We start from the raw sequence: 27954 nt of genomic DNA on the forward strand, positions 1-27954 counted from the left end.
CTTTTTTTTGTTTGTGGAATGGACATTAAACTGGTTCACACAAGCCGTCGGTTTGGGCCATTATGCCGGCCATTAAAACCTCAACCCCAAACCGTCCACTCTCGCTGCCATTGCCGGCTCTGACCCAAACACAACATACTATAGTACTACCTAGGTATGGTATATATTTCCATATCTGGTCCAGGCACAAGTGCCTATATAATGGGTCGTATCTCCGGCCCATTAGCATTAAAACAAAAGACACCCGCATTGAAAAAACAAAACAAAACTATAAAACAAACTATACATGTTTTGTGAAATTGAGATTTTATGGAAAATGTTAGATTTTTTCAGAATTTTCACTCGAATTATGTAGTAGTTGACAATTCAAAAGTTCAACGCTTCACAGATCACTCTCACTGCTCTACATTTGCATATGAGGGACAGTGCGGTTCATAACTAGCTACAGGTTTTGGGGAAAAGCTTGAAAAAAAGGGGATTTTTAAAAATGTGTGTTGGAGTTAAAAAATTTGTATGGGGGATGCTTATTTACTTACATATATAGTTTTATAAATTATATATCTAATATACTAAAATATGCTATACTCTCCAAAATATTTATAGGTTCTATTAAGTAAAAACCAGGAGTTTTAAAGACATCTATAAAATAAAATTATATTTCTTAACAAAAATCGTTAGGCTAAAAATCCACTAAAGATTCTTAGATTCCTATAGACCCTCAGACCTATCTTTTCAGATCCCCCCGCCCGGAATTTCCATTATGAAACGCACTATACTCATCCATAATCATGAGAAAACACACAACTAACGGTAAATACCATTCCAAGTTGATTGAGACACATTGTTCAATCACAAGCCTCAATCACCAGTCAACCTGTTTTGTTTTTAATTTTTTTTGTAATTATTTATTTATCGTAGACGTAGACTTGGCTTTATTACTAAAATTAAGAACAAAAATATTGCAAAAAAAATGGTTTATATAATAATGTATATATATATAGATTATGATGAGGAGGGATATCTGTACAATTAAAGTGTAGAGAGACTTAGATATACAAGTACTGCTAGCTGACTAGAAAATTATATAAGATTTTAAAACTTATCTATATAAATTAATCGATTTCTCTGATTCTTTATAGTTCCTTCCTTCGAATCCAACACATAATTTTTTTGTGGGTTTTTTTTGAAAATATTTACATATACAAATACTGTTGCTCTAAATATTATTTATCATTTAGGATATATTTTTAAGGTTAAGCTCTAGTCCAAGGTGATGTGCGGATTGGTGTACGTAAAGCCATGGAACTGTTTCTGATCCATAGAGGCCAGTATTTCCTTATCGATGGGGGTCAAGCGGACCCGTTCTCTGGTGAAAACCCGATCGAAATATTGGGTATCGAGTGGATGTTTCTAGTGTGGTATTATATAGATAAAATAATATAGTAAATACGATTTATTTTTGGGGTCTAATACTTACCACTTGGGGCTTGAAGGGTGGTTCTATTTGTCGCTTTTCCAACAGACCCCAGTCGATGGGCCGGAAGAATATATGATCAGCTATGTCTCCAGCTGGACTATATTGAGACCCAATACGCTTTGTATAATCCTTTTCCAGAAGCTGTTAAATATAATATAATATTTATTAGAATCTTTATAAAAACTTAACTATGTTCCCCTGATCTTACCCCTTTGAGAATTCCTGTTGCCTCGGCGGATATATAAACGGGGAACCATGGAATCTCATTGCAAATGGACCAGAAGAGCTCGTCCTCATCGCAGCCACTAAATGGCGACTGACCGATCAGCATTTCATAGAGCAGCACACCGAATGACCACCAATCCACATTTTGATTGTACTTTTCACCCTGAATATTATTAAAAATAAAATATATTCAATATAATGTATATATTTCAATGATTTATGGGGGGGGGGGTATAACTAACCTTAATGATTTCGGGCGCCATATAATCGGGTGTGCCGCAAAAACTATCGGCTGTTTTGTCCAAATAGATTTGCAATTTGCACATTCCAAAGTCGGCAATACGAACATGTCCCTCGTAATCCAGCAGGACGTTATCCAGTTTGAGATCCCTAGAAAAAAATATATAAAAATCATATTAAAAGGGGAAGCTTTAAATAGTCTTTTAAGAAGTTTCAAAACTTTTCCCTCAAAAACACAATAGCTATAGTTAGTCCTATCTTTTCTTTATATGATAGCTTTGGTATATAGTCAACAGATCCTGGTGATTCCAACATATATAATGTATTTGGGTATAATAAGGGTTTGTCTAAAATTTCAAGTCGATAGCTTTAAAACTGAGAGACTATTTTAGCTATAAGGCAGCTATAGCTTTCTATAAAAACCTACTTTACATTAAAATAATTCTAAAAAATATACTACCAATTTTAGTTATAACTCACCTATAGATAATGCCCTTTTTGTGCAGGAACTTGAGACCCGAGATTATTTCGGCGCCATAGAATCTGGCCCGTTCCTCGGAGAAGCGTCCGCTCTCCTGGATGTGGAACATGAGATCACCGCCATTTAGATACTCCATTACGAAGAACAGGTGGCTCTACAGGAGAAACAAATAACAAAAACAGCAAAAAAACAATTAAAAATGTATTTAAAACAATTAAGAATCGTCCCCCAAAGTCATAAATAATTAAAATACCTTCTAATCGGTGTCAATGCAAATGGCAAGATGCAGATTCATTTACGGGTAAAAGATACAGATACAAATGAATCTTTCAAGATGCATCTAAGATACAAATGCTAAGAACACGAAACAGACGGACAGGCACCCTGATCTACATGATGTCCGAATATCCGAACTCTCTGACTGTCCCTCCTGTCCCTCTGTCTGTCTGTCTGTCTGTCCGAATGTCGTGTGCCCCAATCGATGGCCAGCCGCAGTCCCAATTAAATCAAATATATATTTAATTATAGAGCGTTTTACCTTTCCTCTGGCTATTTATAAGCCCAATCGATTGTTCTATCTAACATTTGGATATATCTATATTTGTCCCACAGACACACCTTTTGTTTGTGGGGATTACCTCTAAACGATATGGTAATTGAAAAAAAATTAAGTGCCAATGGGATATACATACGATTTTGTGTTTTTGAATGGAAATAGTCATAGGATTACTTTAGAAACTAATTCGAAAATTTGGATAAATTCTTAAAGGTATGTTTTTATAATTTTTTATGTACTTTGTAGAGTTTTGATCTTAAATCACCTTTAAAACAAAAGCACCTTAAGCTATATAGTCCAATTTCTTTATGTTTTTTTTATGTAAACCCCTTTAGAAAAATTTTAAAACCCACCTCCGTTTGGAAAGTGCAAAACAAATGACACAAATAGGGATGTTTGGTGCCCAAGGCCAGGACCTTTCTCTCAATAAGAGTCGAGTCCACATCGTCATCCTCCAGAACGACATCCTTTTTCAGACACTTTATGGCATAATAGTACGTTGTATCCCTCAGTTCGGCCAGCAGGACCTTTTTTTTCAAAAAATTAAATATTCATATTAAATATATTAAAATAATAAATAAAATTAATAATATACTCACTTTGCCGAAACTTCCCTTGCCAAGGACGGCCAAAAAGTGGAAATCATCTACCGAATAATTCTTAAATCTAGGTATTACTGTGGCTGGCGCAGTGAAACGTCCGGATTTTTGGAATTGTGAATATGTATATGATGTTTCTGTGCAAGCGAGATAGCAAGATCAAAAGAGCAAGATAGAGAATATAGAGGATAGAATATCAAAGTTAGTTAAGATATTTTTAAAAAATATATATATTAAAATTGGATAGAGATAATGGTTTATGAGTTTCTCTTTCAGGAGATCACTTGAGTGGCTTAGAGGTATAATGTCTATTATAGAGTTTATATGGAGGGATCTAGAATACTATATCATTTCTATTCGGGCATACCATCGTGTTCTTCGCTGGGTTCGATCTTATAGGCTGGATTCAAGCTGGGCGGTGTACTGGGGGAGTCGCGAGCTTCTCGAGCGCCTAATATTTTTTTTAGGAATATTATTTATTTTATTGCTTAATATATCTTGTTTTTAGTTTTAATTTTTTCAAGGCTTGATTTTGCTCAAAAAATTGTTTTTAGGAATTATTTCTTTCTTAATCCTCCTTAACTATTTCCTTTTAAAATAAATCATATTGTTTTGAAACTAATTTAGGTTTCCTGTTTGCAATAAATTCATTAAATGCATTTCCCCCACTAATTGCCAATTATCACCTTCTAAATTTCTGTTTTTGAGCAAAATCAAGCCACAAATTTTGAAAAGCACAAATTATAAAGATTTTATTATTTTTTTTTTGGTCGGCCTTCAACCAGCTTGTTCTGATTTGGCGCCTTTTTGTTTGATTTTTTTTTTGTGACTTTTCTGCAGTGAGTTGGGGCGAATATTACCTCGCTTCACGTAGTTGAGTGCCTCGACGATGAGTTTCTGATTGACGCCGCATAAATTGGCCGTGAGCCGTTCGCATTTCTTGTGGCAATTCACGTCACATTCTGATTGTTTTGGGTTTTCAATGCGGAATACGGTCGGTATATATCGTTATATATGGCCCACGCATCGCATTTTATGTCATTTGAGGGGAATTAATTGCAAACAAATTTTTATTAAATTTTTTGGCTTAAGGTGGGTATAATTCAATATTCTGTTGCGATTTTATGGGTTGGTTTTGTTTCTGAAGCTTGCAAGACTTTCCTTTTCATTTCAAACTTTCCTTTAAAGACTACGATTTCTTACTAATTATTAAGTTCAAATAAAATCCTAAAAATTTTACAAGATCCTTTTAAAATAAACCTTTAATTCCCCCACATCCTAACATATAAGAATCAATAGTGGTTGGAAAATAGGTGCTTTCCTAAGCAAGTTTAAAATATATCTTTAAAAATAAAATCTTAGAACTTGTTTTCCAGTTAAGATAGAAAATAATTGTTTAGAGTTAGGACTCATTTCCGATATGTTTCTAGGAAACCCGTGCCCATATATTTCAAAGTGGAAGTACTCTGAACCCGAAACCTTCAAAAGCCCAAAAACACTTATTTCCGATTAAAATAAATAAACACAATTGATGTGTCTCAGTGTAGTGAGAACCATGAATTTCCGTTGATTATTTTCACCAAGGGGCACATAAACAAAAATCGAAAGAGCCATTGTTTGGGGCACACTTTGATTGCAATTTCAATAAATTTCTCGATCTCGCCTGCCCGGATATCACGTATACGCAGTGTGCTCGCACAGGCAAGGTATTATATAAAACTTTTGCAAAATCGAATCGAATTTACTATCTGGCTCATAACTGCGTTGTATATAGACTTGAATTTAGCCAGATTAGCTGCAGCTAATATACATATCTATATAAAAATATATATACAATATATTATATAGAGGATATATATTATTTAGTATATATGGTATGAAAAGCTTTCTTCTCTCACGACGATGACCTAAACAATTTGTTTTCATTTGTTGTTTTGGCTAAAAGTAAAATGCCAACTTGTCGATTGTCTAGCCAGCCACCCTGCCTCCCCCTCACCTGATATTCTTCCTCTCTTCACTGCCACTCTTTATATATATTATATCGTTTCTTTTTCTCACGCTTTCTTTGCTTTTCCTGCGGCTTCTGGTGGCGATTCTCTAGCAAATTCTCGCAAAAAGCATCAAGGAAACGCCGCCACGGAACAGTAATCAACGATAAACGATAAAATTCTCGGCGAAAAAATTACATAAAACAACGAAAGATATAGGAAGTTGATTTCCCATAATCCACTCAAAAAAATAAATAAAGAGAATATAAGAAGAATATTTCACAGGAAAGGGAAGTAACTTAGAAAAGGTCTTCATGAGATCACGGGTTTTTTAAGAATATTTTCCATATCTTCGGTTTTAAAAAATATTTTCCAAAATATGTTTCTTAAATTCATAAAGAACACTTACAAAAAAAATCTCCAGAAAACTGTATACAATATTTTCTTTAAAATCCAATTGCTCACAATTCACCAAAAAAAAAAATAATACAATTTCTGAAAACTCATTCACAAATCATATTTTTGCACACAATTATATTCCTCCAGTCGCACAGGTCACTGAACCATTATTTTTCTATATATTTTATATATATATTCTGCATCCGCAAAACGATTTCGATGAGAAGGACGGTGCTTTTCTAGCACTTCCTAGTTAACAGCTTGAATCGGGATCTATTACTAGGCCAAAAACTATCAGCCACTATATTTTTATACCATATTCTTGGGGGCATTGTTTTCCCCGGATCATGTACTCTATATATATAAGTATATATTAGCTATTGAACATTATTATGACTTTGTTTATTTTTGCGTTTTGTTGTTGGCGTTTCTACGGAATTGTTTGGATGCCTTTGGTCATCTCCATATAGTATATATCCCTCATATATCCCCCATATCTATATGTCCCGTCTAGAAAACGAAAGCATTCCGAAATGCCCCATGATTTCAGACAGTAAGAAAGCTCATTCTTATTATTATACGTATTTTTTTTTTGTTTTTGTATATATTTACTGGGACACGTGCCGCACTCAAGTGATCAACTGGGAATCGGGGTGTACGGGGGCTATGTTTTTGGTAAGATACACAGAGAAAAATTCTGGGGGGTTTTGGCTTTTTAAATTGTGTGTTTAATGGGAGTTTAAAAAATATCCTTTTTTTGGGAATAGTATGTTTGGAAAACGTATTGTTTACTTTATTTTTATTTAAAAAAATACTGGAAAAGTTATTAATATTTTTAGGAATATTATAGTATTTTTTTTAGCAAAAGTTCTATACCATTTTGTAGGATTTTCATATTAGTTTTTATTTTGTTTTTAATATTACTATTTAACTCATACTTTGTGAAACTTTTTTAGAAACTAATTCAAATCCAAAACTTTATACCTTTTTGGGAAAATAAGTATAATATTTTCAAAAACCTAAAAAATCATATTTTTTTTCTATTAAATAATTTATTTTCCAACTTAGTCTTCTAAAACCCATTATTTTTGCCCATTTCTATTATTCCTTCTAACCCCTAATTTTTCTCTGTGTACTTGGATTAAAGAGAATGACAAATAAAGACAAAGAGAGAGAAAGAGAGAGAGTGACTATGCCCCGCGGGCCTTACCTAACATCTTCTTGGGACTGGAGGGCGCAGTGCCGCCCTCGAATCCGGAATCGTTGCTGCAGGTGCTCATCCGGATGATGGAGGGCGAGGTGCCGGCCGGAGTCCCAACCACGCCCAGTGTCGCACCCACAGCCGCCCCCGCCCCCGAAGAGGTTGAAGATTCGGTCACCCCCGATGAGGAGCCGCCTCCCTTGGTGGCGCCACCGCCGCCACGCAGACCACCCGCCCCCGCAGATCCCGCCGAGCTCTGGCTACTGCCCGAGGAGCTGCACTCCTCGCCGCTCTCCTCATCGCTTGTCGCCTCCTCCTCCAAGGACTCGCTGCCCGCCTCGCTCTCGCTCTCGTCATCGGTATTCTCATCCGAGTAGACGATCTTCTCCCGCTTCCACAGGGGTCGTGGTGTGGCCACCAGGGGATAGCGTGGCGCCTCCTCCTTCACGTAGCACTTGTTGGTGGTATCGATTTTGATTTTCTTGTGAGGATCGAAGCGTGGCGGATCGGCGGCAGCGGCGGCCGCTTTCTTTTGCTTTCGCTTCTCCTTGCGCTGTTTCTTCTTCATGCTTTCACTGAGAACCCGACGGGGGGCACCGCTCGCACTGGAATATTCCGCCGAACTGTCGCCGTCGGTATCGGAATCGGTTTCAGAATCGGAATTATCCGCCGACGATGGTATATAGTCCTCTAATTCAGCGTCAACGTCTCGCAGACACTGTGCCAAATTCGATACTGTTGCAAACTTTGATAAATTATTGCCGCAGCTGTTGTTGTCTACATTCACATCGGCAACATCAGCTACACCAGCAACACCACTATCACCAATAGCTGTAGCAACATCTGATGTTGCTACCTCAACAGCAACATGCAATGATTGCTGCTGTTGCTGCTGCTGCTTCTCTTTCGTAGGCGTTGTTGCAGATTGCTTTAATTGCGATGACGCATGTTGCTGTTGCAATGTTGGTGATATTTTGGCCGCCTTTGTGGGGGCCAAAGTTATAAATTGATCGGCATTGATTGGGGTCACATTGCTCTCAGTTGTTGTTGCATCTACTGTTGCTCCTGTATTAGATGTTGCTGCTGCTGGTGTTGTTGCCTTCTTTTTGGCAGCATTTATTTTGCCGGCTTTCGGTGATTGCACCTTTGACTTGGCGGTTTCCGTCAATTTCGTTTTGGTTTCCGTCTGGGATTGCTGTTCCTTTTGCTGTTGTTGCTGCTGCTGGGCTGGCAGTTGCTGTTGCTGTTGTTGCTGTTGCTGCTGCTGTTCCTTGTGCGTTGTTTTATTTATTTTCGTTTCGATTGCCTGTTGTTGTTCAGGTGACTTGGCCATTTGCCCGCTATTTATTTTTGGCCCTGTTGTTTCGTTCAGTTTTGATTTGCTTGTTGGTGTTGCTACTGTGGCTGCTGCTGCTGTTGCTGGTGTTGCTGCTGTAGATGTTGCAGTGCTGCCAGATTGTTTAACTGTCACAGCTGTGGTTGTTGTTGTTTTAGTTGTTATCTTTGCAGCTGCTATTGTTGTCTTTGGTGTCAATGGAATTTCTTCTGTTTTTGTTGCCTGTATTTTGATTTGCGTTGGTGTTGCTGGTGTGCTTGTTGATGTTGCTGGTTTTGTTTGGCTTTCGGTTGTTGTTGTTGCTTTGACTTTTGGAGATTGCTTCTCTGACTTTGCAGTCGTCACTTCGACATGATCTTTTGTTGTTGTCTTTACGTCCAGAGTTGTTGGTGTAAGTGTTGGTGTAACTGATTTGGCCTGAACTGCTGTTGGAATTGCCGCCTTCGACTTCTCAGCTTCCTTAGTCTCGATTTTGATTAGATTATCCTTGGATATGGCTATTTTTGGCTTAGCTTCCTCCTTTGTTTTTGTTGGTGAGTCTTTTTTGGTGGCTGCTTGTGTTGTCTTCAGTTTGGCAACATCGGTTGCAGTTGTTTTGGTCTTGGCATCCCCCAATGGTGTAGTCGGCGTTTGGGGAGAGTCTACTGAAGTTGCTGGTGTAATTATGGGCTTGGTGGTGACACTTGTTGGTGAATTCACCGGCTTAGTTGGTGTTGTTGTGGCTTTGTTTTCGATATTGCTTGTTGTAATGGTTGTACCTGGCTTTGTTGTTGAGATTTCTGGAGTTTGTGGTGTCACTGGAGTCTTGGAAGTTGTTACTGTTGGTGTGCTATTCAGCTCTATGGTTATTTCCGACTTGAGCTTTGGTACTGTTGGTGTCTTTGTGTCTGGAACCTTAGTTTTGGCTTCTTCTACGATTGTCTTTGTTTCTTTTGGCGTAGTGGGTGACTGGGGTTGCTGTTCTTCTTCCAGAAGACGATCTTGCCTTTCGGTCAAGGCCTTTTTGCGATTAGTCATGTAGAGGGTTTCCCTCGATCCGATCTGAGACCAAAAGTCCTCACCGCTCTCTGACTTTTGAATGGCTTTCCTGATGGGTTTGGGTGTGGCCACACCCTCCACTTTGGGTTCTTTCTTCTCCGGCTCTTGCTTCTTTATGGCCGCCTCGTCAAAAGTGAAAATCTGCGCCACACTCACATGTTGCTGTGGTGGCGGCTCCTTCTTCTCTACCGGCTTTGGAAGAACCTTCTTCAAAGGCGATGTCTTGTTGGTTTTGGGAGCCGCCTTCATGAATCCCTCGGGTAGGGCTGGCTCTGGCTTTTTCTTCGGCAACTTGAAGACCTTGTGGATCTGATGGTGCTCTTCCACAGTCTCCACATTCACCGTAAATTTGGGCTTCGGACTGGGACTGGGCGTGGAACTGGAGCCCGAGGTGGAGACTAGTCCTTGACTGGCGCCAGCGAGCTCTTCATTCAGCTCCAGGACACTGGGCATGTGCTCGACTTTGGCAGAGGGGGCTGGGGCATTCTCCACCTCCACAATGGCGGTGATTTTGTGGCGCAACTTCTTGGACTTTTTGGAGCGGCGTTTCGACCTCTCAGTGCCGCTTTCATCGGCTGTGGTGGTGCTATCGTGGCTGGATCTCCGCTCCAGGTGGATCATCTGGAAGCTACCGGAGCTGGACTTTTGCAGCTTGTTGAGGATCTCCTGCTCCTGTTCCTGAATTATGGAGGCTCTACGTCTCAGCTCTCCGGCATTTAGATCATCGTCGATCTTGTCGGAGGATATATCCTCGCAGATATCATGAAATGTGGGGCACTGGACCAAACTCAATCTTCGGATCTTCTGCTGCATCTCCTCAAGGTCCTCCTGATCATCCAGGGACTCGGAATCTTTCTCCTGATCGTTCTTCTGGTTTTTCTCCTCTTTTGGGGCCTCACTTTTCTGGGCACTTTGTGGCTGAATTAGTTCCTGGACCTGGGCCTGATTGGCAACTGGTGCCTCCTCAGTGCCATCCCGGATGTAGAATCGTTCGCGCAGCAATTCTCCGGGGGATTTCTTATTGCTGGTCACTGGAAAAGCCGCCAATTCTTCGGCCAATTTTTGGCGCCAACTCAGACTGGGTTCGGTGGCTGGTGGCAGATCCCGGAACTGGTGTTCTGGCGGTTGAATGGGTTCGGTCTTGCTGGTAGTGGTATCCTTGAACCGATCCTTGCTACGACGTCGTATAGTGGAGAGTCGAACCACGGCGCGATTTCTTCGGATGGTGGAACGGCGCTTGGGTCCCGATTCGGGAACTTCAAGGAAGTTCTCCTTTGGTGGCTCTTCCGTTTTGACTTCTTCTTTTGTCTCTGTTTTAGTATCCTGTTTCTTGTCTTTATCCTTGTCCTTATCTTTGTCCTTTTCCTTGTCCTTATCCTTATCCTTGTCTTTGTCATCCTTTTCATTGGACTTGGGAGTCACTCCCCGACGATATCGCGAGGAACTCACATCGATATCCGCCGTATTTATGGCGATGGGGCGTGGTGGGATATATCGGGTGGTGGGCGTGGTTGAGGTGTAGCTAGTGGATGTGTACTTCGGGGACTGGATCCTGGTGAGGGGCATCAGGCTGCTATGGCCACTGTGCCTACCACTTTCGGTGATCGTCGTCAGCTTGGGCTGATATCTGGAGCCGAGGCCATGGAGGGAGCTGCTGGAACTGCTAGAGGAGCCACTCGTATAGCTGGGCGAGCGGGGCGAGGAGGGGCTAAGGGGCACCATATAGCTGGCCGGATAGGAGCGATTGTAGCTGGAGGTATAGCTGCTCGAGCCTGGGAGGTTGAGGCCCAGCCCAGAGCTATAGTACGGCGAGTAGAGCTGACTACTGCCGCCACTGTAGTAATAATTCGTGGTATCCGAATACAGAGGCATTTTGTCACAATTTTTTCAAATATTTTAAAACTTAAAAAAAATCACGCAACACTCTTGATTTTCAAGATAATTCTTTGTTTTTATTTCGTTGATTTATGAAGTATTTTAAGTAGTTTTTTAAGATTTTACTTTTTTTAAGATTTCATCTTTTTTTTTGGTTGCTGCAAAGCTGTAATTATGATTTATTTTAAATCTACTTCTAAATGGCACACGTCAAGGGCTTAAATATTTATTTTTTTATAATATTTATTATAAAAGTTTATTTATTAGATTATCATTTTATTTTTTAAGCCAAAGTTTATGAGAGTTGATTAACTTTCTGTTGAGTTTCGAAACTAATTTTTGAAAAACCTAAAAATACCTTTAAAAAGAATCAACTGAATTAGCTTCTAATTTATGGTCTGAATAGGTGTTAATTGTATGAGATAAACAAATAGGAATTGACTTGGAAAAAAAAACACATACTATATAAGAAGAGCCACGCAGTTTCCGGCTAAAAGCCACTCGGTTTCGTGTCAATAACTCAATTTAATTGCAATTGTTGGCCACTAACAAGGCTAATCCCACTTGGCCAACTTGCTTGGGCAATGCGATAAATTTAGATTCGTATGTAGAATCGCAGAATGGGTAAAGATTTCTTCCCATAAATTCGATGGCACTTCAGTTGATTTCTCGCAGGTTAACGCTTGCTTGAAAATACAGTATAAATCTATATATATAATATATTTTTTTTGTATTTTTTTTTTTGGTTAGTGCTTCTACCGCATAAATGTATATATAGGATGTATATTGCTTCGCCCTCTGCTATGGCTGTATTCTGTCATTTAATTATACAATTTTTAGAAATTTCAAAACTGCTGTCATAATGTGCCAGCATTTGGCAATACATGGCCGAGACATCGAACCAGCTTTCTGGCCAGCAGGCGGCATTAATTATATGGCCTAATTGGCCAAAAAGGTTTAATTCCCCTTGATTGACCGCACAGTCGGATCGATTTTAATTCTAAATCGAAGAATTCTATTTATGATTTTGGCAAATTTTTTTTTTAGGGAATTATAGGTAAGACTTTGTTGAATTTTCTGGTTGTAAAAGGAATTATTAAGATGACTACCAAGTATTTTTTCCTGTTTCTTTAAAGGTTTATATTGAATCTAGTTATTTATTAAATTTTAAATGGAGAATTATAGATCAGTTTTCAATAAAAACTAAAGCATTTTTAAAAGACAACTTTTTGGTATTTTGTAGGAGAATTTATCAGATCTGTTTGGTAATTTTTCCTAGAGAATTAATAGATGAAATGTGCTTATAATGCTTATAATTGTCATGTTTTTGTTGGATCAAAACATGGTTATTTTTTCCCTGAATTTTGTTTTTGTTGTAAAAAGTAGACTTTCTACAGAAAAAGTATAAATTTTCATGAATTTTATTTTAAGATTAAACCAATTCTTTATAGCTTTTCCTAGTAATTTCAAATAGAGTCTGAAATCTACACAAAAAATTTTTATTTTTTCTGGAAATTTCTGCAAATTTGATTCGCTCCATGATTTGCTAAAAAGTTTGCCAAAAAAAAAGAGCAAATAATTAAGAATTTAAATCCATTTTTAGTGAAAAAGAAAAGAAAATGGACTTGAAATTGTCATTGATTTGAAGCTGAAGGTCAGAAATGGTTTCTGGAATCGATGGCTTTTCAATAATTAACGCGTCGTTTCTTCTATTTTTTGTTGTTTAATTTTTTTTTGGTTTATACAATATGTTTATTATTGGCTTTTGCGTTTGCCCACATGTGCCATATAGAAAATAGATGGATATATATTCCGATATAATTTTTTTTTTATTTTTTGTATGACGTAAGCGCTCACGAGTCGTTGTCTGCGATTTTCCACGCATCTGACAGATAATTTTTATTCTTTTTGTTTTTGGTTCTTTAAACTTTGTGTTTTAAGATATTATTTTATTAGTATTGCACACTTTTTGATATTTTTAATTGCTTTTTATTTTAATACAATTTTTTATTATTTGTTTAAAAATGAATATTTTACCGTTAGCGCGACAGCAGTGAAAAAAAAAATGAAAATAATAAAAAAAGAAAATGCCAGCAAAGTCGACGTGGCGAACGCATTAACGGAAACTACTGAAATGTGAAAGGCAGCGCTGAAAATTTTTCAATTCCGATTCCTGATCTCGACGATTTCGAAGTCTATATCTGCAAATACATATATACACACACAGAGTGTGTGTATGGGTGAGTATCTGTGTGAGACAGGCTAACTTCGTTGCTGACGAGATACACGTGTGGCGGCCAGTTTTGTACAAGTATCTGTTGCTGTGAGGATGTATCTTCCATTTTTGTTTGTGTTTGTGTTGAGGCAAGCAGCAAGAGGCCCCAGATCATCGTTGTTCTGTCTGCCAATTTCGAAATATGCTAACCCCCCGCACATACACCTGCCCCCACACACACCCACCGCCGACTGCCATAAATTTTCACACCAAGACCCCCAAAAGCACTTTTTCGAATTTCGAAAATCGTCATCATCCGAAAAAAAAATAAATAGGATTTTTGACTCTTTTGAAATATATTTGCATAGCGAAAGTAAAAGCGAAAATGAGTACAATTTTTGAGAAGAGTTTTCTCTCACATTAGAGAGCAAATGTCCCAGAGATCCTAACACCTAACTAAAATTATAATAACTAGAATGAAGTTCAAAAGCCTCAAGCATTTCCTTTAAAAAACTATAGCTTTCGATCCCCAAGACCTCCATTAAAAATCACATTTTCTTTCACAAAATGTGTGACCAATTAATTGTCACTAAAATTTGTATAAACCATAAATTATAATGAATTCTTCTAGAGTAATCAAACATCAAAGTCTTTATGGTTCTGACTTTTCAAATTTCACAAGATACTCTTTACTAAATATATCATTTTATGTGTGGATATAATAATTAAAAAAATAACATATTCCATCCAAAAATAAAAAGTATTTTCATTAGAGTATTTATTTTTTAAAAGTATGAGAATATCCATTTTTTATTAAGTATTTTAGTTTTATTTACTTAAGTTATTTGGCAAAAATAAAGCAATACAAAATTAAGGTCTTGTGGGGGGTTTCTTAGTATTATTGTTTTAGAGAAATACACTTAAGTTTCTTTATTTATTAAAATATCAAATTCTTCTTGAAAAAGAGTACAATTTTCTCTCAAAAATATTAAAATAAGTGATGTTAGATGTAAAAACAAATTATAAGATCAAAGAAAAGTTACAAAAATGGTGAAAAATTCTTCAGAGATATTTATTGATTTAGATTTGAAACTTATAACTTATAAAGGGTTCTAAAAACACCAATATTTCTATAATTTTGACTCTCAATTATAGATTTAATAACATGTTAATATTTCTAAAATAAATTCTTTTTTTTTGGCAGAAAATGGAAAATGTCAAGCCACGAGTCGAAAGGGGCAAGGAGGCAACTGCAAATACTTAGCTGGGCTCGTCAGATCATCAATCTGCTCGTTTGTGGCACCTGCTATCAAGATGTTTGGCTAAAATTGTCCATCGACCCAACACCACCCCCTCCTTCCGTCAAGACACGAGGCAAGGAAATCGAAAACAAATGCCAGAAATGCCTTACGTAGGATGTATTCGTACAATCCGTACTAAATCGTACAAAATCGTACATATAGCGTACATTTTGTACCAAAAAGTCCGCGTAAATGCGATTCCTAGTGGTGACGCTATGTCGGTTCCGCAAAATACATTTATAGATCCCCAAGACAAGAGGGTGGAAGAGATGGGAAAGCGCCAAACAACCAGAAATAGAACTGCAACATGCTCTTCTTTTTCTTATTTTTTTTTTTCTAATTTTCTCTAGTTTTTGGTTTTTTTTTCTGCCACTTTTCTGTGGTAGTTTTTGCTCGCAGTCTTAGTACTTAATCTTTTGCGATTTATAGCCACTAAAACAACAACAACAAAAATATCAAGTGTAGAACTAAAAAAAAAATAAGAACAAAAATTGAAAAACAGGGGAACGATATATACTTTGTGCGATATTTTTGCGCCTGCATTCCTGTCATGTCAGTTGTAAAGGTGCCAAGCTCCGGGCACACTTGTACACTCAGAAAAATTTATTATCCCTCAACTATAGGGACTACAGTGAAAGAAATTGAGAAATTGCTTGTTTTAAAGTTAAGTATGGAATTTTGAAAAATAATATCTATTATTTTAATAATATTAAGACCAAAACGGTTACAAAATTTAGATATTAGGAATGACTGTAGGAGTGTTTTTTAAAAAGGATTCAATTTTACACAAGAAAATAATCATATAGGACTATTTGAGGACTATGCATTATATATAACATTAATACTACATTTCTTAAATTCGAGAAAACATTTAAATTACATTTTTAAGAATCTAATAATATTAATATTTGAGGCGAAAGGTATAATCGATTTTTTTAAATAGAAAAACTTTTGGAATAAAAGTTTGAAAAGAGTTTAGACATATTGTAAACTATTTTTTAAGAATTCAATCATGTTAAAGAGTAATTTATTTTTATAGATTTTAAGAATATTTTAAAAAACAGTTCGAAAATTGTTTCCAAATATGAAAATTTCTTTTGGAAAATATGCAACAGTACTATTACTATTTATTTATTATTGTGAAGTTTTGTACAAAACCAATCTTTTAAAAACCACATAGCTTAAGAACTTGTTTTAAAGTTAAATATGTTTTTTGTTTCTCTGTAAAATGTACGTGTTGTACTTTTTTGTATGTCTTTCTGTTGGCAAAGTCGCAATAAATTGATTCCTAATGCAGTCTGGCTATCTGTCTGGTAGTCCATTTGCCAAATAAAACGATTTCGGTCTGATCGGGCTTTTTGGCATTATTTCCGCTTTGATCGCTCAACCGATCGCCCACAGCAAGTGAAAGTATATTCTTTTCTTTGTTTTCCGCAAAAAAACGTTGCACAATTTCTTGCACATCTGCATAATGCAGTTGCATGTCAAAAAATTATGGCATCATGAAAGAATTTCAATTCTATCTTTTCACAGCTCCCACATTTCAGGTCTTTTTTTTTGCAGAAAATGCGCATTTTTATACACGCAGTATTCTTTCCTTTTTTTAATGAACAAGGAATGGCCCAATTTTTATTTTAAAAATTTATTTTGACACATTTGAAGCAGGAAAAGATTCAGAGACACAATTATGGCATATATGTGGAAAGATTATAGGCGAAAAGTGAAAATTTCACGGGACAAGTAAAATGGGATGCATCCATTAATTACCAGAAATTAAAAATATAATATTTGTGTATTTTAAGATGGCTTTTAAAAAGGGTAATGTGATGTGAAGGAATATCTATTTATTTCACATAAACTAATTAGATAAATGTGTGTTTTTTTTACATGTAAATAAAATAATAGTTTCTTATTTTAATTCCCTTTATTTAACGACGATTTTCTTTAAATTCCCTTTATTCGACCCTCTATTTGAAGTGACCGTTACATTTCCCTGGTTAAGAAAAAGCCCAAAAGCCCTTTGGTTCTTAAAATTGCTAAAGAATCTGAAAGCTTTCAATGAAAAGCTATTTTTGCACCTGTGGCATAGATGGTGCCACCTGGAAAAAGCTCTAAGAAACACTACCCTTACAAAATCGCAACAGAATAGGGATATAAGGATATATAATATTTTAACAGACAAATTTTAAACAACTAAAATAAGAGCATATAAAGGTTTTATAGGGTTGTTTGAAAAGTTATAAGAAATGAAATACTTTTATTATTTTATATTATTTATCTAAGTATTAGAAATTTATTACTTTTAAGACGTTTATAAAATCGGAAGGTAAAAATAACAAAAGGGTTTTAGTTTCTCAAATATATAGATTTTAAAACCGGTTTTAAAACATAATGTATTTATAAGAGTAGTAATTAGAGAATTTCAATTATAAATTTTATGAAAAAACAATATCAATACCGATTTACCGATACCGATATCAATATCAGATTAAATAAATAGGTAGAAAGGAAACATTTAAAAGCTTATTGAGTTTGGTATTTAAACAAAAAATATTGATTACTTCTAAGATCGGCAATTGCCATAGTTTGCCTTAAAGTGCTCTTATTAAAGTTTCAAAGTTAAACAAATAAAATCAAATAAAGAATTTAAAGAATAATAAGCTCACCTTCACACTTTAGACCCTGAATAAAAAATCCTCCCATCAGGGAGCCACAGTGATCGCAAAAAGTCGGTGACATAAAAGTGTGGGGCTTGAAACGATGCGGCATATCGATCTTAAAACGTTCCCGCAGCAACTAAATCATAAAGAATAATATTAAATATACATAATACAATTTTAATTAGAAATATTCAATAGAAAAACTCACAATTGTACTAGCTGAGGTAAAAACAGATCCAGAACACTTGCCCAACAACTTTTCGTGACACTTTTTATGCACCACCGTCTGACAAACTGTATAGGAATTATTTAATTTATTATTTGAGACACATTTTAATTTAAAAACAATACTTTTAAGACTTACTAATGCATTGATAACCTTGTTTACCAAATCCCCAGAGGAACAAGTTGCAAAAAGCACAAAAAGTTGGTTGTCGAAAGAACTTGGCCACAAAACGATGTCCATTGATATCGTGGGTTCTGAAAAGGATGGTATATAATATAATTATTATTATTATATAATTACATTTTGTCAGCTTACTTCTGATGCTTAATGGCGCCTCGTCGATTGGTTATGCTCCGAGGACGAGTTCGCCTGTCCACATAGACACCGCTTCCTGTGACACCAACGCCTCCTTTTTCGGGCAAACCAGTGCTGCTCTCCCGATCTCGATCCCTGTCCCTATCCCGATGGTAGGCCTCCTCTTTGGAGTGCTGCCTGGGCAGCTCAAAGGAATGCTGCTTGCCATAGTGATCTCGTTCCCGATCACGATCTCTGTCCCGATCCCTACGTGCTCCACCGGAGGCACTACTGCCACTTAAACCACTTCCAGCTCCACTGCTGCTGCTTGAGCTCTGTTTGTAGCGCGTCTGGAATAAATGATATTAAAATAATTAATATATATTTGGAAAACAATATGTTTACAAAAATCACTTCATTATGGAATTCAATAAATTCTGGCACCTGTTCTATCAAAAAAATCATTTACAAATACTTTACACAATGTTTACACATTAGTTTAATATTTTTAATTGGATTCCCCGAACGAAATCCAACGCTTTGGTTTTTGTAAATAAAACAGATCTGTTTGTTTTAAATCAAAACAAAAGAAATTTTGGTTTATAATTACAATTCATTCATGCAGATATTATTAAATAATAGTTTTGTTTAATAATTACAGAAGGCATGTGGAAAAAAGAACGTATATAAAGATCTATAGTTGTAGTATTATAAGGAGAAGTTATAAAAGTTGTAAGGGTTTAAGATTTAAAAAAATAGTTTTTCAAAGTCATTTTTAAAAGAAAAAGTAAGGTAACTGGTATCATATAGCTGAGAATCTATGGTTAAACTTGTGATTAAAAATATAAAGTCTTTTTTTCTAAAAATTACTTAAGTAACGGATATGATATACCTATTATATCCTATTATATTAATAATTATGGTATTATTTATGTTTCTAAAACAAAAGTCGTGATGAACAGATCACCAAGGACTTTAAGTACTTGTAAGTACCGAGTATCATATAACAGAGAACTTTTTGTTTCAAAAATAAAATGTAATTATATTTTAAAATCGGAAAGTACCGGGTAACGTGTAGCTAATAATATGAAACTTATACTACAATCATCTTCTGATATCGGGACTCTTAGGAAGCTTACTTCCTCTAGGCTTTGGAAAACCCTAATCCTTTGTAGAACCTCCACTCACCTCGTGACTCCCCTGACCACCCTGATGACGAGAAGAGCCCCCCGAGCTGCGGGGTCGCTGGCTGCTGGAATTGCTGGACTTTTGCTTGCGCACCTGGGCGCGTGTGAACATCATCTTGGGGTCTTGCTCTGCGGTCTCCTGATTCCGTTACGGATTGTGATTCCGATTCCCATCTATATACAAATATATATATATATTTTTTTTGTCTATATATTTCGTATGTGGCGATCTTTTAGGTGTGTTTTCTTGGGGCTTCTGTTTTGTGTTTCACTTTTGGCGCTTTATGGCGGCGAGTACAAGGCGATTTCTTTTATATTTATATTAAATAAACAGTTTGCATTTTCAGTCAGCTGTGTGTTTCTGCTTTTGCCTTATGCTTTCTGCTTTCAGCTTCTGCTTTCTGCTTTTTTCTGGCACTTCTTGGCCAGGTTTAAAGCCGCGTTGATGGATACCTGAAAGACAAGCACAGTGAGAAAAATACATATTTATATACAAAATATTTTGAATTTGAATGTTGTGGCTGGATCGACATTGGCCTTTAGCCGTCTGCCCCTTTTAGTTTTTTTTTCCCCCTCCACCAACACCATTTTCCCCTAAGGGGAAATTGTGTCACGTATTCCGATATGACATTGACATTTTTTTTTTTTTTGGGCCGGAGCGAGTGGGTGGAAAAGTGTTGAGGAACCATTTGTCTGATGCCAGACTGATGATCGCTGAGAATCTATTAATTACACTGAGAGAAATGTCATAACAGAGATGTATTTATAATATGCTTGTGAGAATTTAGAAGTGGAAAATGGTTAAAAACTCGTTTTTAAAGAAAGTATGTATATCTTTCTTTCAACAATTCTTTGATTTATTAAAACTTTCAAAAATTTTCTTTTTAAACATTAAAATGAACTTGTTAATGGAGGTAATGGAACTCTATCTAACTCTACCATATCTCAAATAAATGAATTCATCATCATAAGAATGAATTTAGCAACAAACTAGGCAAAATATACATTGTGTTATTTATAGATTAATAATTTGAATTCAATTTAAATTAATTTCAAATCATTATTATAGAATAAACTCATCAACAAATGAACCGAATGAATGCGTTCATTAGAAATTGAATACGTTCAATATACCCTACCCATTAAGATAAATGGTAATTAGGAAATGAGGTCAAATCAAAAATGATCCTTAGTTCAGGATTACACATATTTACCTCTCTTAAGACTTTATTCTATAAATTATTAAAAAGAAAAATTATAAATGATTAAAATGTATCTATCAGATCTATTATCAGATCTACTATCAGATCGTATCTATTTGTCATCAGACTCAAGTATAGAAAATTATTTTCAATGGCCATAAAGTTGGCTTTTTAATGTTTAAATATGCTGAATAATTTCTTTGGAAAATTTTATTTTCGGGGGAATAACAAATTTTTTTTGATTCATCGTTAAGAACATAATTTCAACATAATTTCAGAATTAGAGTGTATTTGTTTGGAATTCTTCAATGATTACTATTTGAAAATTCGGTTGTTTTCGAGACTGTTTTTGTTTCAATTAAATTCTATTTTGTTTCTTTTTTGTGTGATTTGGAAAGTTGACTGGAGGATCGGTCGAATAATAATGGATTCGGAAATTTATTGAAAATCTAACAGCCCACACAAAACAGGAGAGCAAAAATACACAAGAAAGTTGTTGGAGGGAATCCGCGCAAATTGGCGAAAAACGTTTTGAAAAATATGATTTTTGTTTTTGGCTCTTTGGGCTTTTTTTTTTCATTTTCGGGTTATAACGGAAGGGGGATTTCGGTTTTTGGACGCGCCACCCCAAAAATAAGCTCTTGATTCATTTAGATGATTTTTGTTGTGAATGCCGTACCGCTTTCCATTTCCATGCCCGATTGTTGTTAATATTATTAAAAATAGAAATTAAGTGGCGAATTGTGCGCGATTGCGTGCCAATTGATTGCCGGATATGATAAAAACACAAACAAGATGTGCCAAATCCTTCGATCCGCAAAGGAATGAATCTATATATCTAAGCTATATGTAGGCTAGATTTCTAGATTTCAGGGTTAAGGTTCTCAGCTCTCCGTCCATCAAGGCTGACTGTCGCATTACAAAATCGAAACGGAATTCGAAAGAATTTTAATCCAATTCGGGGGTCCCTGGAAAATATTTATTTGTCTTTTTGTGTTTTGTGTTTTTTTTCAGAATTTATGGTTCTAAACTCATCAACAAAATAGGGTCCTTGAGTAAAATGTGGTTCGTTTTCAGATATAATTTTACAAGACCTACAAGAAAATTTATGAGATTATTCTAGAGGATGTTTTGGAGATAAAAATTTTAGTTTTTTGGCTTCCTTTTACTGAATAAATGTTGTATTTCTTTGAAAGCCTTCTTTGAAAATTATACAGAGATTTTTATAAGTCATTTACAAGAAAACATCTGAAGTTTTGATAGGTTTTTTGTATAATTTTATAGGAGAACTATGTATGTTTCATAAATTATAAAAACTGTTTAATGCTTAAATTGTTTTAATTGTCCTTTTTAGAGTTCCTATTTTTATTTTTGGTTTATATTTTTCTAAATAATGTCTGTTGCTTTCGAATTTGTCGAATCTTTGTATATATATTATTGTTTTGACATTGTTATGATTGCTTTTTAGCCTAGTTAATCCCGAAAATTTGTGTGGTCTTTTTAATTACTTGAAAAATATTTATTTTTTCAAAAAGAAAGGTATTTTGTTTTGCTTTAAATATTTTTTTTAATGTATGTTTTTTGCAAAACTTATGAAGGTAAAGAAAGGAAAGAAAAAAACAAAAGTTCAAGATTTTTACAACATATTCAAGGTAAATTAAGAGAATCGTTAATTGATTTTAAAATGAATTTTACGAACTATGTATTATAATAGTTTCCCATTTCCTCTTGCAGTAGATTTTTAAGTTTCCTTCTCTTAAGTTAATTATTTATTATTTGGCATTAATTTTATTTCAAATAAATATTTGTACACAATTGTAGAGTGTCTGGAAGTGTTTAATTAACTGGAAACACAAATGTCTTAACTCACACGATCGTTTGGCTAAATGAACTGATTTTCCAGCGGCGGTTCATGTTGGATTTTTGTTATTTTGGCGGCCATCGTATGGCGATAATTGAACTTGTATTGATGGGCCATCGGCGATTGAGATGACAAGTAGTTTATAGAGCTCGATTCTGATTGATCGAGTGGGGCATTCCGAGTCTATCACGAGCACGTGTTCGACCGCGAAAATCTTGAAAAAAAAGTGATCCATTTTTGTGAGAGAATGAAAATGAAGGAAAATACGGAGGATTTAAAAATTTGTGTGGAGAAAAGTGGAGGAAACTTTTTGGATTATTCTGATTGAAAATCTGAAATTTTTGGGATTGGATTGGGGGGTTGGGAAGAAGAGAGAGAGAGAGAGAGGGAGAGGAAAGCAGGGAGGGTATGGGGCTACTATAAACACATTCCACATTTGGTACACACAATAATAAATATTTCGTAGTGAAATGCTTTTGTTTTAATGCCCCGAAAAACACATCGCAAATGAACTGTATGATTGTGCGGTTCTCTCTCTTATTCCTTTCCATCTTATTCTCTTATTTTTCATCGCATTTTCCTCCATTTTATTCATTTTTCCGTATATAATCCCCCGTATATAGTTCTATATGGGTGTGACGTCATAATGCCAGGTGTACAAAAGGCCCAGGTGCACCTGTAATGTCTGCCTGGGCCTCTATATATACTTTTTTTGGTCGTCTTTTTTTTTGTGGTTTTTTGGGCAATCCTTTCACTTTCACTTTTCACTTTCCACTGAAAAAAAAAATAGAATGAAGAATGTACTTTTCACGCACTTTCACTTGCCTGCAACACGCATACGCCGTGTTGCACGTTCTGGTGCAAAAATTATTTCCACCAAAAACAACGAAAGCACAACCGAAACATGGCCAGAACGTGCAACAATTTTCGCCTTTTTTTTCTTTTTTGGAAAATAAATAGAATCTCAAAGTAACAATAAATAGATTCGAGTATCTGTCAGATACAGTCCGCTCTGAATTTTCCGCAGCGTTTGCACGGGAACGCTCAGCATTCGTATCTGAAAGTGATATACCCGAATTGTATCTTAGACTCTGGCCTATACAGCTGTATCTGTATCTGAGTATCCGAGTATCTGTGTATCTGCATCTCCGCGAGAGCGATCTCTCATACTCTCTTTTCGTATTGAAACTTTTCTTGTTTTTCCTTCAGTACCGTCGCCTTCGATCCATATAGACAAAATATATGTTTTTATTTTTTTGTGTATATTTTGTATATGCAAGATCATGTGCTCTTTTTACATTGCTCCCTGGCGTTACCCAAAATGTTGGGGTGCCCAGAGAGAAACTGAGAAATTGAGAAAATAGAGAACAAGAAAAGCTTTATTTGTTTGGAATTTTTTGAAAAAAAATTAAAAAAAATAGTTCTTTTTGGAAATCAGTATTTAAAAAAATAAATAATCTTTAAAAACTAGTTGAATTTAAATAGTATAACGTTGTAAACATAAAATACATATTTTATTTTGGGTATAAAATTTGGTTTTTAATTATATGGGAAATATAGGAAATCTCCTATTCTATACCTTTTACCCAATCATGAATAAAGCTTTAGAAGCTTTATTATTTTTTTGGGGGTTTTTGAAGGCACGCGCCTCTTAAAAATCTTCTCGCAAAATCTCAATGTTTATTTATGTATTTTTTCTGTTAATTTTAACTTGAAAAGCAAACAAACTGAGAGCCCGAAAAATATAAAAGCTATTTGTTTGAGAGAATTGTATTGATTGGTACTCGGAATCTTAAAGTTTCCACTTCGGAAAACACACATGACAAATGATTTTGATCGATCTGGTAATTCCCATCACTTGATTCATTGATTTTCTTCAATTTTGTCAATAAATTTGAAGAATTTTTGTTTTTTTTCAAGGTTAAATTAATTTTATTTATGATTGAGTCTTTTTGGTGAGGTTACAAAAATCATAAAACTCTTATTACATAATAGGAAACTATCAATATCCGGTACTTATAGAGTACCTATAAGATATAAGCCTAAAGATATGCACCAGAAAATAATTTTTATAGGAATATTCCTTGAAAACTTTTAAAGAAAAAATTGTGGAAGGCTTAGCTTTTGTCTCATTATTTCTAGAATATCTTTAAAATACATCTCAAGATTGTTTTTAGAGTGTCTATAAAAAAATAAGCCCACAAGTCTGCATCAGAAAATTGTGTTGCAAACAAATATCCTTGAAAACTTTAATAAAAAAAGTACCTGGTCTCTGATAGTCTTAATTTTTAGTCTTTCCTTTAGCTTTTGTCTCATTATTTCAAGAATATCTTTACAAATTTCTCCAAATACAAAGGCAATTATTGAGCAATGAATGCCAAACTCTTAACAACTGTCTGGCTGTGTGAACTTTGGCCCTCGAGGACAGAAGAATACCAGAATATTGGCCTGGCCTCGTTTTCGATTTTTTTTTGTGTTTAGTTTGGCGAAAATCAAATGCCGAACAATGATTGAGTTTCGAGTCAAGGCCGAGCTGGGGGGGGAGGGAAAAAGTTTATCGTTTAACTTTTCCGGGGTCAGAAGCCGGGGGTCACAACGGCAGCTGCTCGGCATTTGTATTCGGTGTATTGGCCTGGCCGACTGATTCATGGGCTTCATTTTCCGGCGGTTTGTCTGCCGAAAGCGAATTGAATGGCATAAATCAGTTCTTGCCCAGACAATAATGAAAATGTCGAGCCCATATTGCGGCACACTTGAAACTGTATCTTCGAGACACATCTGTATATTGATATTCAACTAGATAGATAGTTAATCAAGCAAAAAAATATGGCAAACCTTCGTGTGGAAGGTGCTGGATCCTGAAAAGAATGGTCGCGTGCAAGGAGCTTATAAGTAAGTACCTCTGGGTTGTGGCATCCGACAAATATCAGTTGCATGCCATGCCATGCCAGAAAAATAAAAGGATGCTGCCGGTTGCATGCTGCAAGGATTTCCCCAAGGCTTTCATGAAGGAAAAATCTCTGAAATTCTGCACCTGGCATTTGGCAGTCATTACCAAAAAGTTTAAGGAGCTTAAGCTGGGGCTTCTCTCACTCAAAATCACCTGCAAGCCTTTAATAATTTCACACGACAAAGCCAGGCACAAAATGCCCTGAGAAATCTATACAGAAATTATAATCATTTACATAAACTATGAATGGACCTTGTGACTCAGCTATTTGGTAGCCTTTGAGGCCGTTGAGGGTTGGTCCGGTTGTGGGGTAAGCCCAAACAATCAGTTTTTGGTCCTGGATGGACGCAACATTTTGATGACCACAGCTGGAATGGCCCCAATGGCGCAATAAACACAGATACTCACCCATACTGGGAATGGAGTGCTTACAATATATAACCATTATCAGGTGTCAGTCCCGTTGTTTACTTAGTCAGCGACAATTTCCATTTGCCAGCCAAGCTAGCGGGTCAAGACAATGTCCTTGCTAAAGATGGGAAGGAAACATCATTATTTAATTCAAAATATAAAAAAATACCAAAAAAGTATGAGTGGGGTCACACTTTAGGGCCAGTGTTACCTTGCTATGCGACAAAAAGTTGCTCAGAGTTTTAATATTTCTTATTTTTTCCAGAAATCAGTTTCAAATGGCAAACAATCTCCATGTATCCTTAACTTCCATCTCTAGACAAGCCCAAAAAAAAGGGTCCTTGGCATTCGTACACGTCGCACAATCAATTGCTATTAGTTTTCATTACCCACAAATTACCATAAAATCACATAGCCAGGCAACTAGCCAGAAGGCCTTTTATTTTTTTTTTCGCCCTTTTCTTGGACAAACTACTTACGACCGCAAGGTGAACACTTTTTCGATATTCATGGAATAATTACACTTTATCAGGGACACTTCATGAATTAGCAACAACAATCCAGACAAGAAAAGGACCAAGCACCAAGGACCAAGGACCCGGGACCCTTCTTTCTTGCTCAACTGAAATTAGTCAAGTTTTTGTTGCGTTTACGTGGAAATTATCGTAATTAGAATATATTGAGCAATAAAAGTGATTTTTATTATTGAACTTGTGCTACACTCACCTCCCCAGCCATCCTTTCGGTTCGTCGTCGTTTGCACTTTATTTTGGGCCAGCCAGTCCAGGTAAATGGCAAACTTTTCTCAAGTGCCGGGGATGTGAAGTGGGGGGGATGTGTGCCTGGGGGAAAGTCGATCCTTTGAGGCAACTTTACCGCTTGCAGGGCTACCGAAGAGCTGGCCAACTTTTCGTAGCAATACTATAGTTTTTGAGTTGAAGCTCAAAGAGTTTCTCATCGAAGCCCTGGACATCCGGATACAGGACATGGCGAAATTAACTCTCCGGCGACGGGACATAAAAACGCAGGCAGGACATTTCATTGGCTGCTGTTAAATAGAATCGGTGAGTGTACTGAGAAAAATATTATTGAGAAAGTTAGAGATTAAAAGATAAATCGGGCACGATTTAATTTAAATCTTTTTTCTGAATATTAAGTAATCTTTAAAATACGTAGCCTACTTTAAGGTGTCTTTAATATTATTTAAAAATTATTGTAGGACTTGAGTATTTAATAAACCTACAGGATAACAAATTAATTATTATTTTTATTATTTTTTGGGATTTTTTAGTTAACAACAATGTTTTCGGGCTTCGATTAAGTTAAGTACTCCCCAGCTAAGTATGGTACACCTTGCCTACTTTAGGTCTATGTCTTAAATATTTTTCAAAATTCTTTTACAGACTTCAATATTTAATAAACTAAAAATATAATTAAAAAAATAATTTTAAATGCAAATTTTACGTTTGCAACATTTTTTTTGAGTGCACAAATGAGATCTAAATGGATCCGAATTTTAGGGGCTTCTGATTTGGAGTAGGGAAGGGAAGGTCCTAGGTTGGGATGAGAGGTTATAGGGCCCGAGCACTTCGCATGTTCTGGCTGTTGTCCTGCCTGTATTTGTGTAGTTGTGGGTGTTTTGTCAAGAAGCGAATGTCAATGGCCAAAAACAGCTGTCAAAACACAGACACTCCTCCAGGAGCATGATAATGTAATTTGACAATCAACCGAGTGCCACCAGGGCACCCGAAAACGAGCTGAACTTTGAACTGTGCTCCCTGTTTTTCGAGGGAAAGCCCAGGATACCGGACTCTGTCGGCATACTCTGGCCTTTGCTAATGCAACTTAATCGATTGGCAATGCTGGGGCATTTTCTAGGTAATCGACTTTGATGGCCAAGGATTCGGATACGGATTCGGATTCGGCCATTTGATGTCCTGCGAAAATGTGCAAAATACAAAGATATCGCAAAGGGACATGAGGATTTAATGAGCAGACGCAACACTGAACTGACAGGGAAGGACTCATAAATTGTTTTGACCAGAAAAGAGGGGGCTGCTTTTATGAAAACATTTCCGTGGACATTGCCCATTAAAGTGTTGACGTCCTGCCACTGCCACTGCCACTTCCACTTCCACAGCCACTGCCCAATGCACTTAGGCCAAAAAGGTCCTGGTCGTGGAGTCCTGGAATCCTGCGGCATTGGCATTGTTTTGTTTTATATGCAAAGAG

At 36.1% G+C, this 27954-nt stretch overlaps 1 protein-coding gene across 5 annotated transcripts; it reads right to left on the reverse strand.

The window, feature by feature from the left end:
• Positions 1 to 900: 900 nt before the first annotated feature.
• On the reverse strand, positions 901 to 23411 carry Pkcdelta (Protein kinase C delta). Of its 5 annotated transcripts, none has more exons than XM_070278191.1 (16): positions 23187 to 23411; positions 22371 to 22544; positions 19300 to 19751; positions 18133 to 18461; positions 17956 to 18071; positions 17800 to 17885; positions 17598 to 17727; positions 4439 to 4540; positions 3946 to 4029; positions 3579 to 3715; positions 3333 to 3506; positions 2423 to 2577; positions 1945 to 2092; positions 1686 to 1865; positions 1478 to 1618; positions 908 to 1410 (listed from the first exon to the last, which is right to left on the reverse strand). In XM_070278191.1, exons 3-16 carry the CDS (start codon positions 19411 to 19413, stop codon positions 1261 to 1263), a joined length of 2046 nt encoding a protein of 681 aa, XP_070134292.1. In that variant the 5' UTR covers positions 19414 to 19751; positions 22371 to 22544; positions 23187 to 23411; the 3' UTR covers positions 908 to 1260. The 5 variants fall into 5 exon arrangements, 4 of the variants coding, with proteins under 4 accessions (XP_070134279.1, XP_070134286.1, XP_070134292.1 ...); XM_017254213.3 differs by having other exon boundaries at positions 23177 to 23411; XM_070278178.1 differs by lacking the exons at positions 3946 to 4029; positions 4439 to 4540; positions 17598 to 17727; ... (4 more) ...; positions 22371 to 22544; positions 23187 to 23411 and adding exons at positions 7176 to 11581; positions 13453 to 13606 and having other exon boundaries at positions 901 to 1410.
• Between the last annotated feature and the right edge of the window lie 4543 nt (positions 23412 to 27954).

The sequence above is a fragment of the Drosophila bipectinata genome, chromosome XL (genome assembly GCF_030179905.1).
Source record: "Drosophila bipectinata strain 14024-0381.07 chromosome XL, DbipHiC1v2, whole genome shotgun sequence".
Classification (NCBI taxonomy): Eukaryota; Metazoa; Arthropoda; class Insecta; order Diptera; family Drosophilidae; genus Drosophila; species Drosophila bipectinata.

Bases quoted from the DNA above. Each gene is read 5' to 3' on its own strand.
- Pkcdelta (XM_070278178.1), bottom strand. From the start codon at position 11,412: ATGCCTCTGTATTCGGATACCACGAATTATTACTACAGTGGCGGCAGT. The intron at 3,507-3,578 runs GTGAGTATATTA...TTGAAAAAAAAG, and splicing joins GCAAGGGAAGTTTCGGCAAA to GTCCTGCTGGCCGAACTGAG. The intron at 1,619-1,685 runs GTAAGATCAGGG...TATATTTAACAG, and splicing joins CAACAGGAATTCTCAAAGGG to CTTCTGGAAAAGGATTATAC.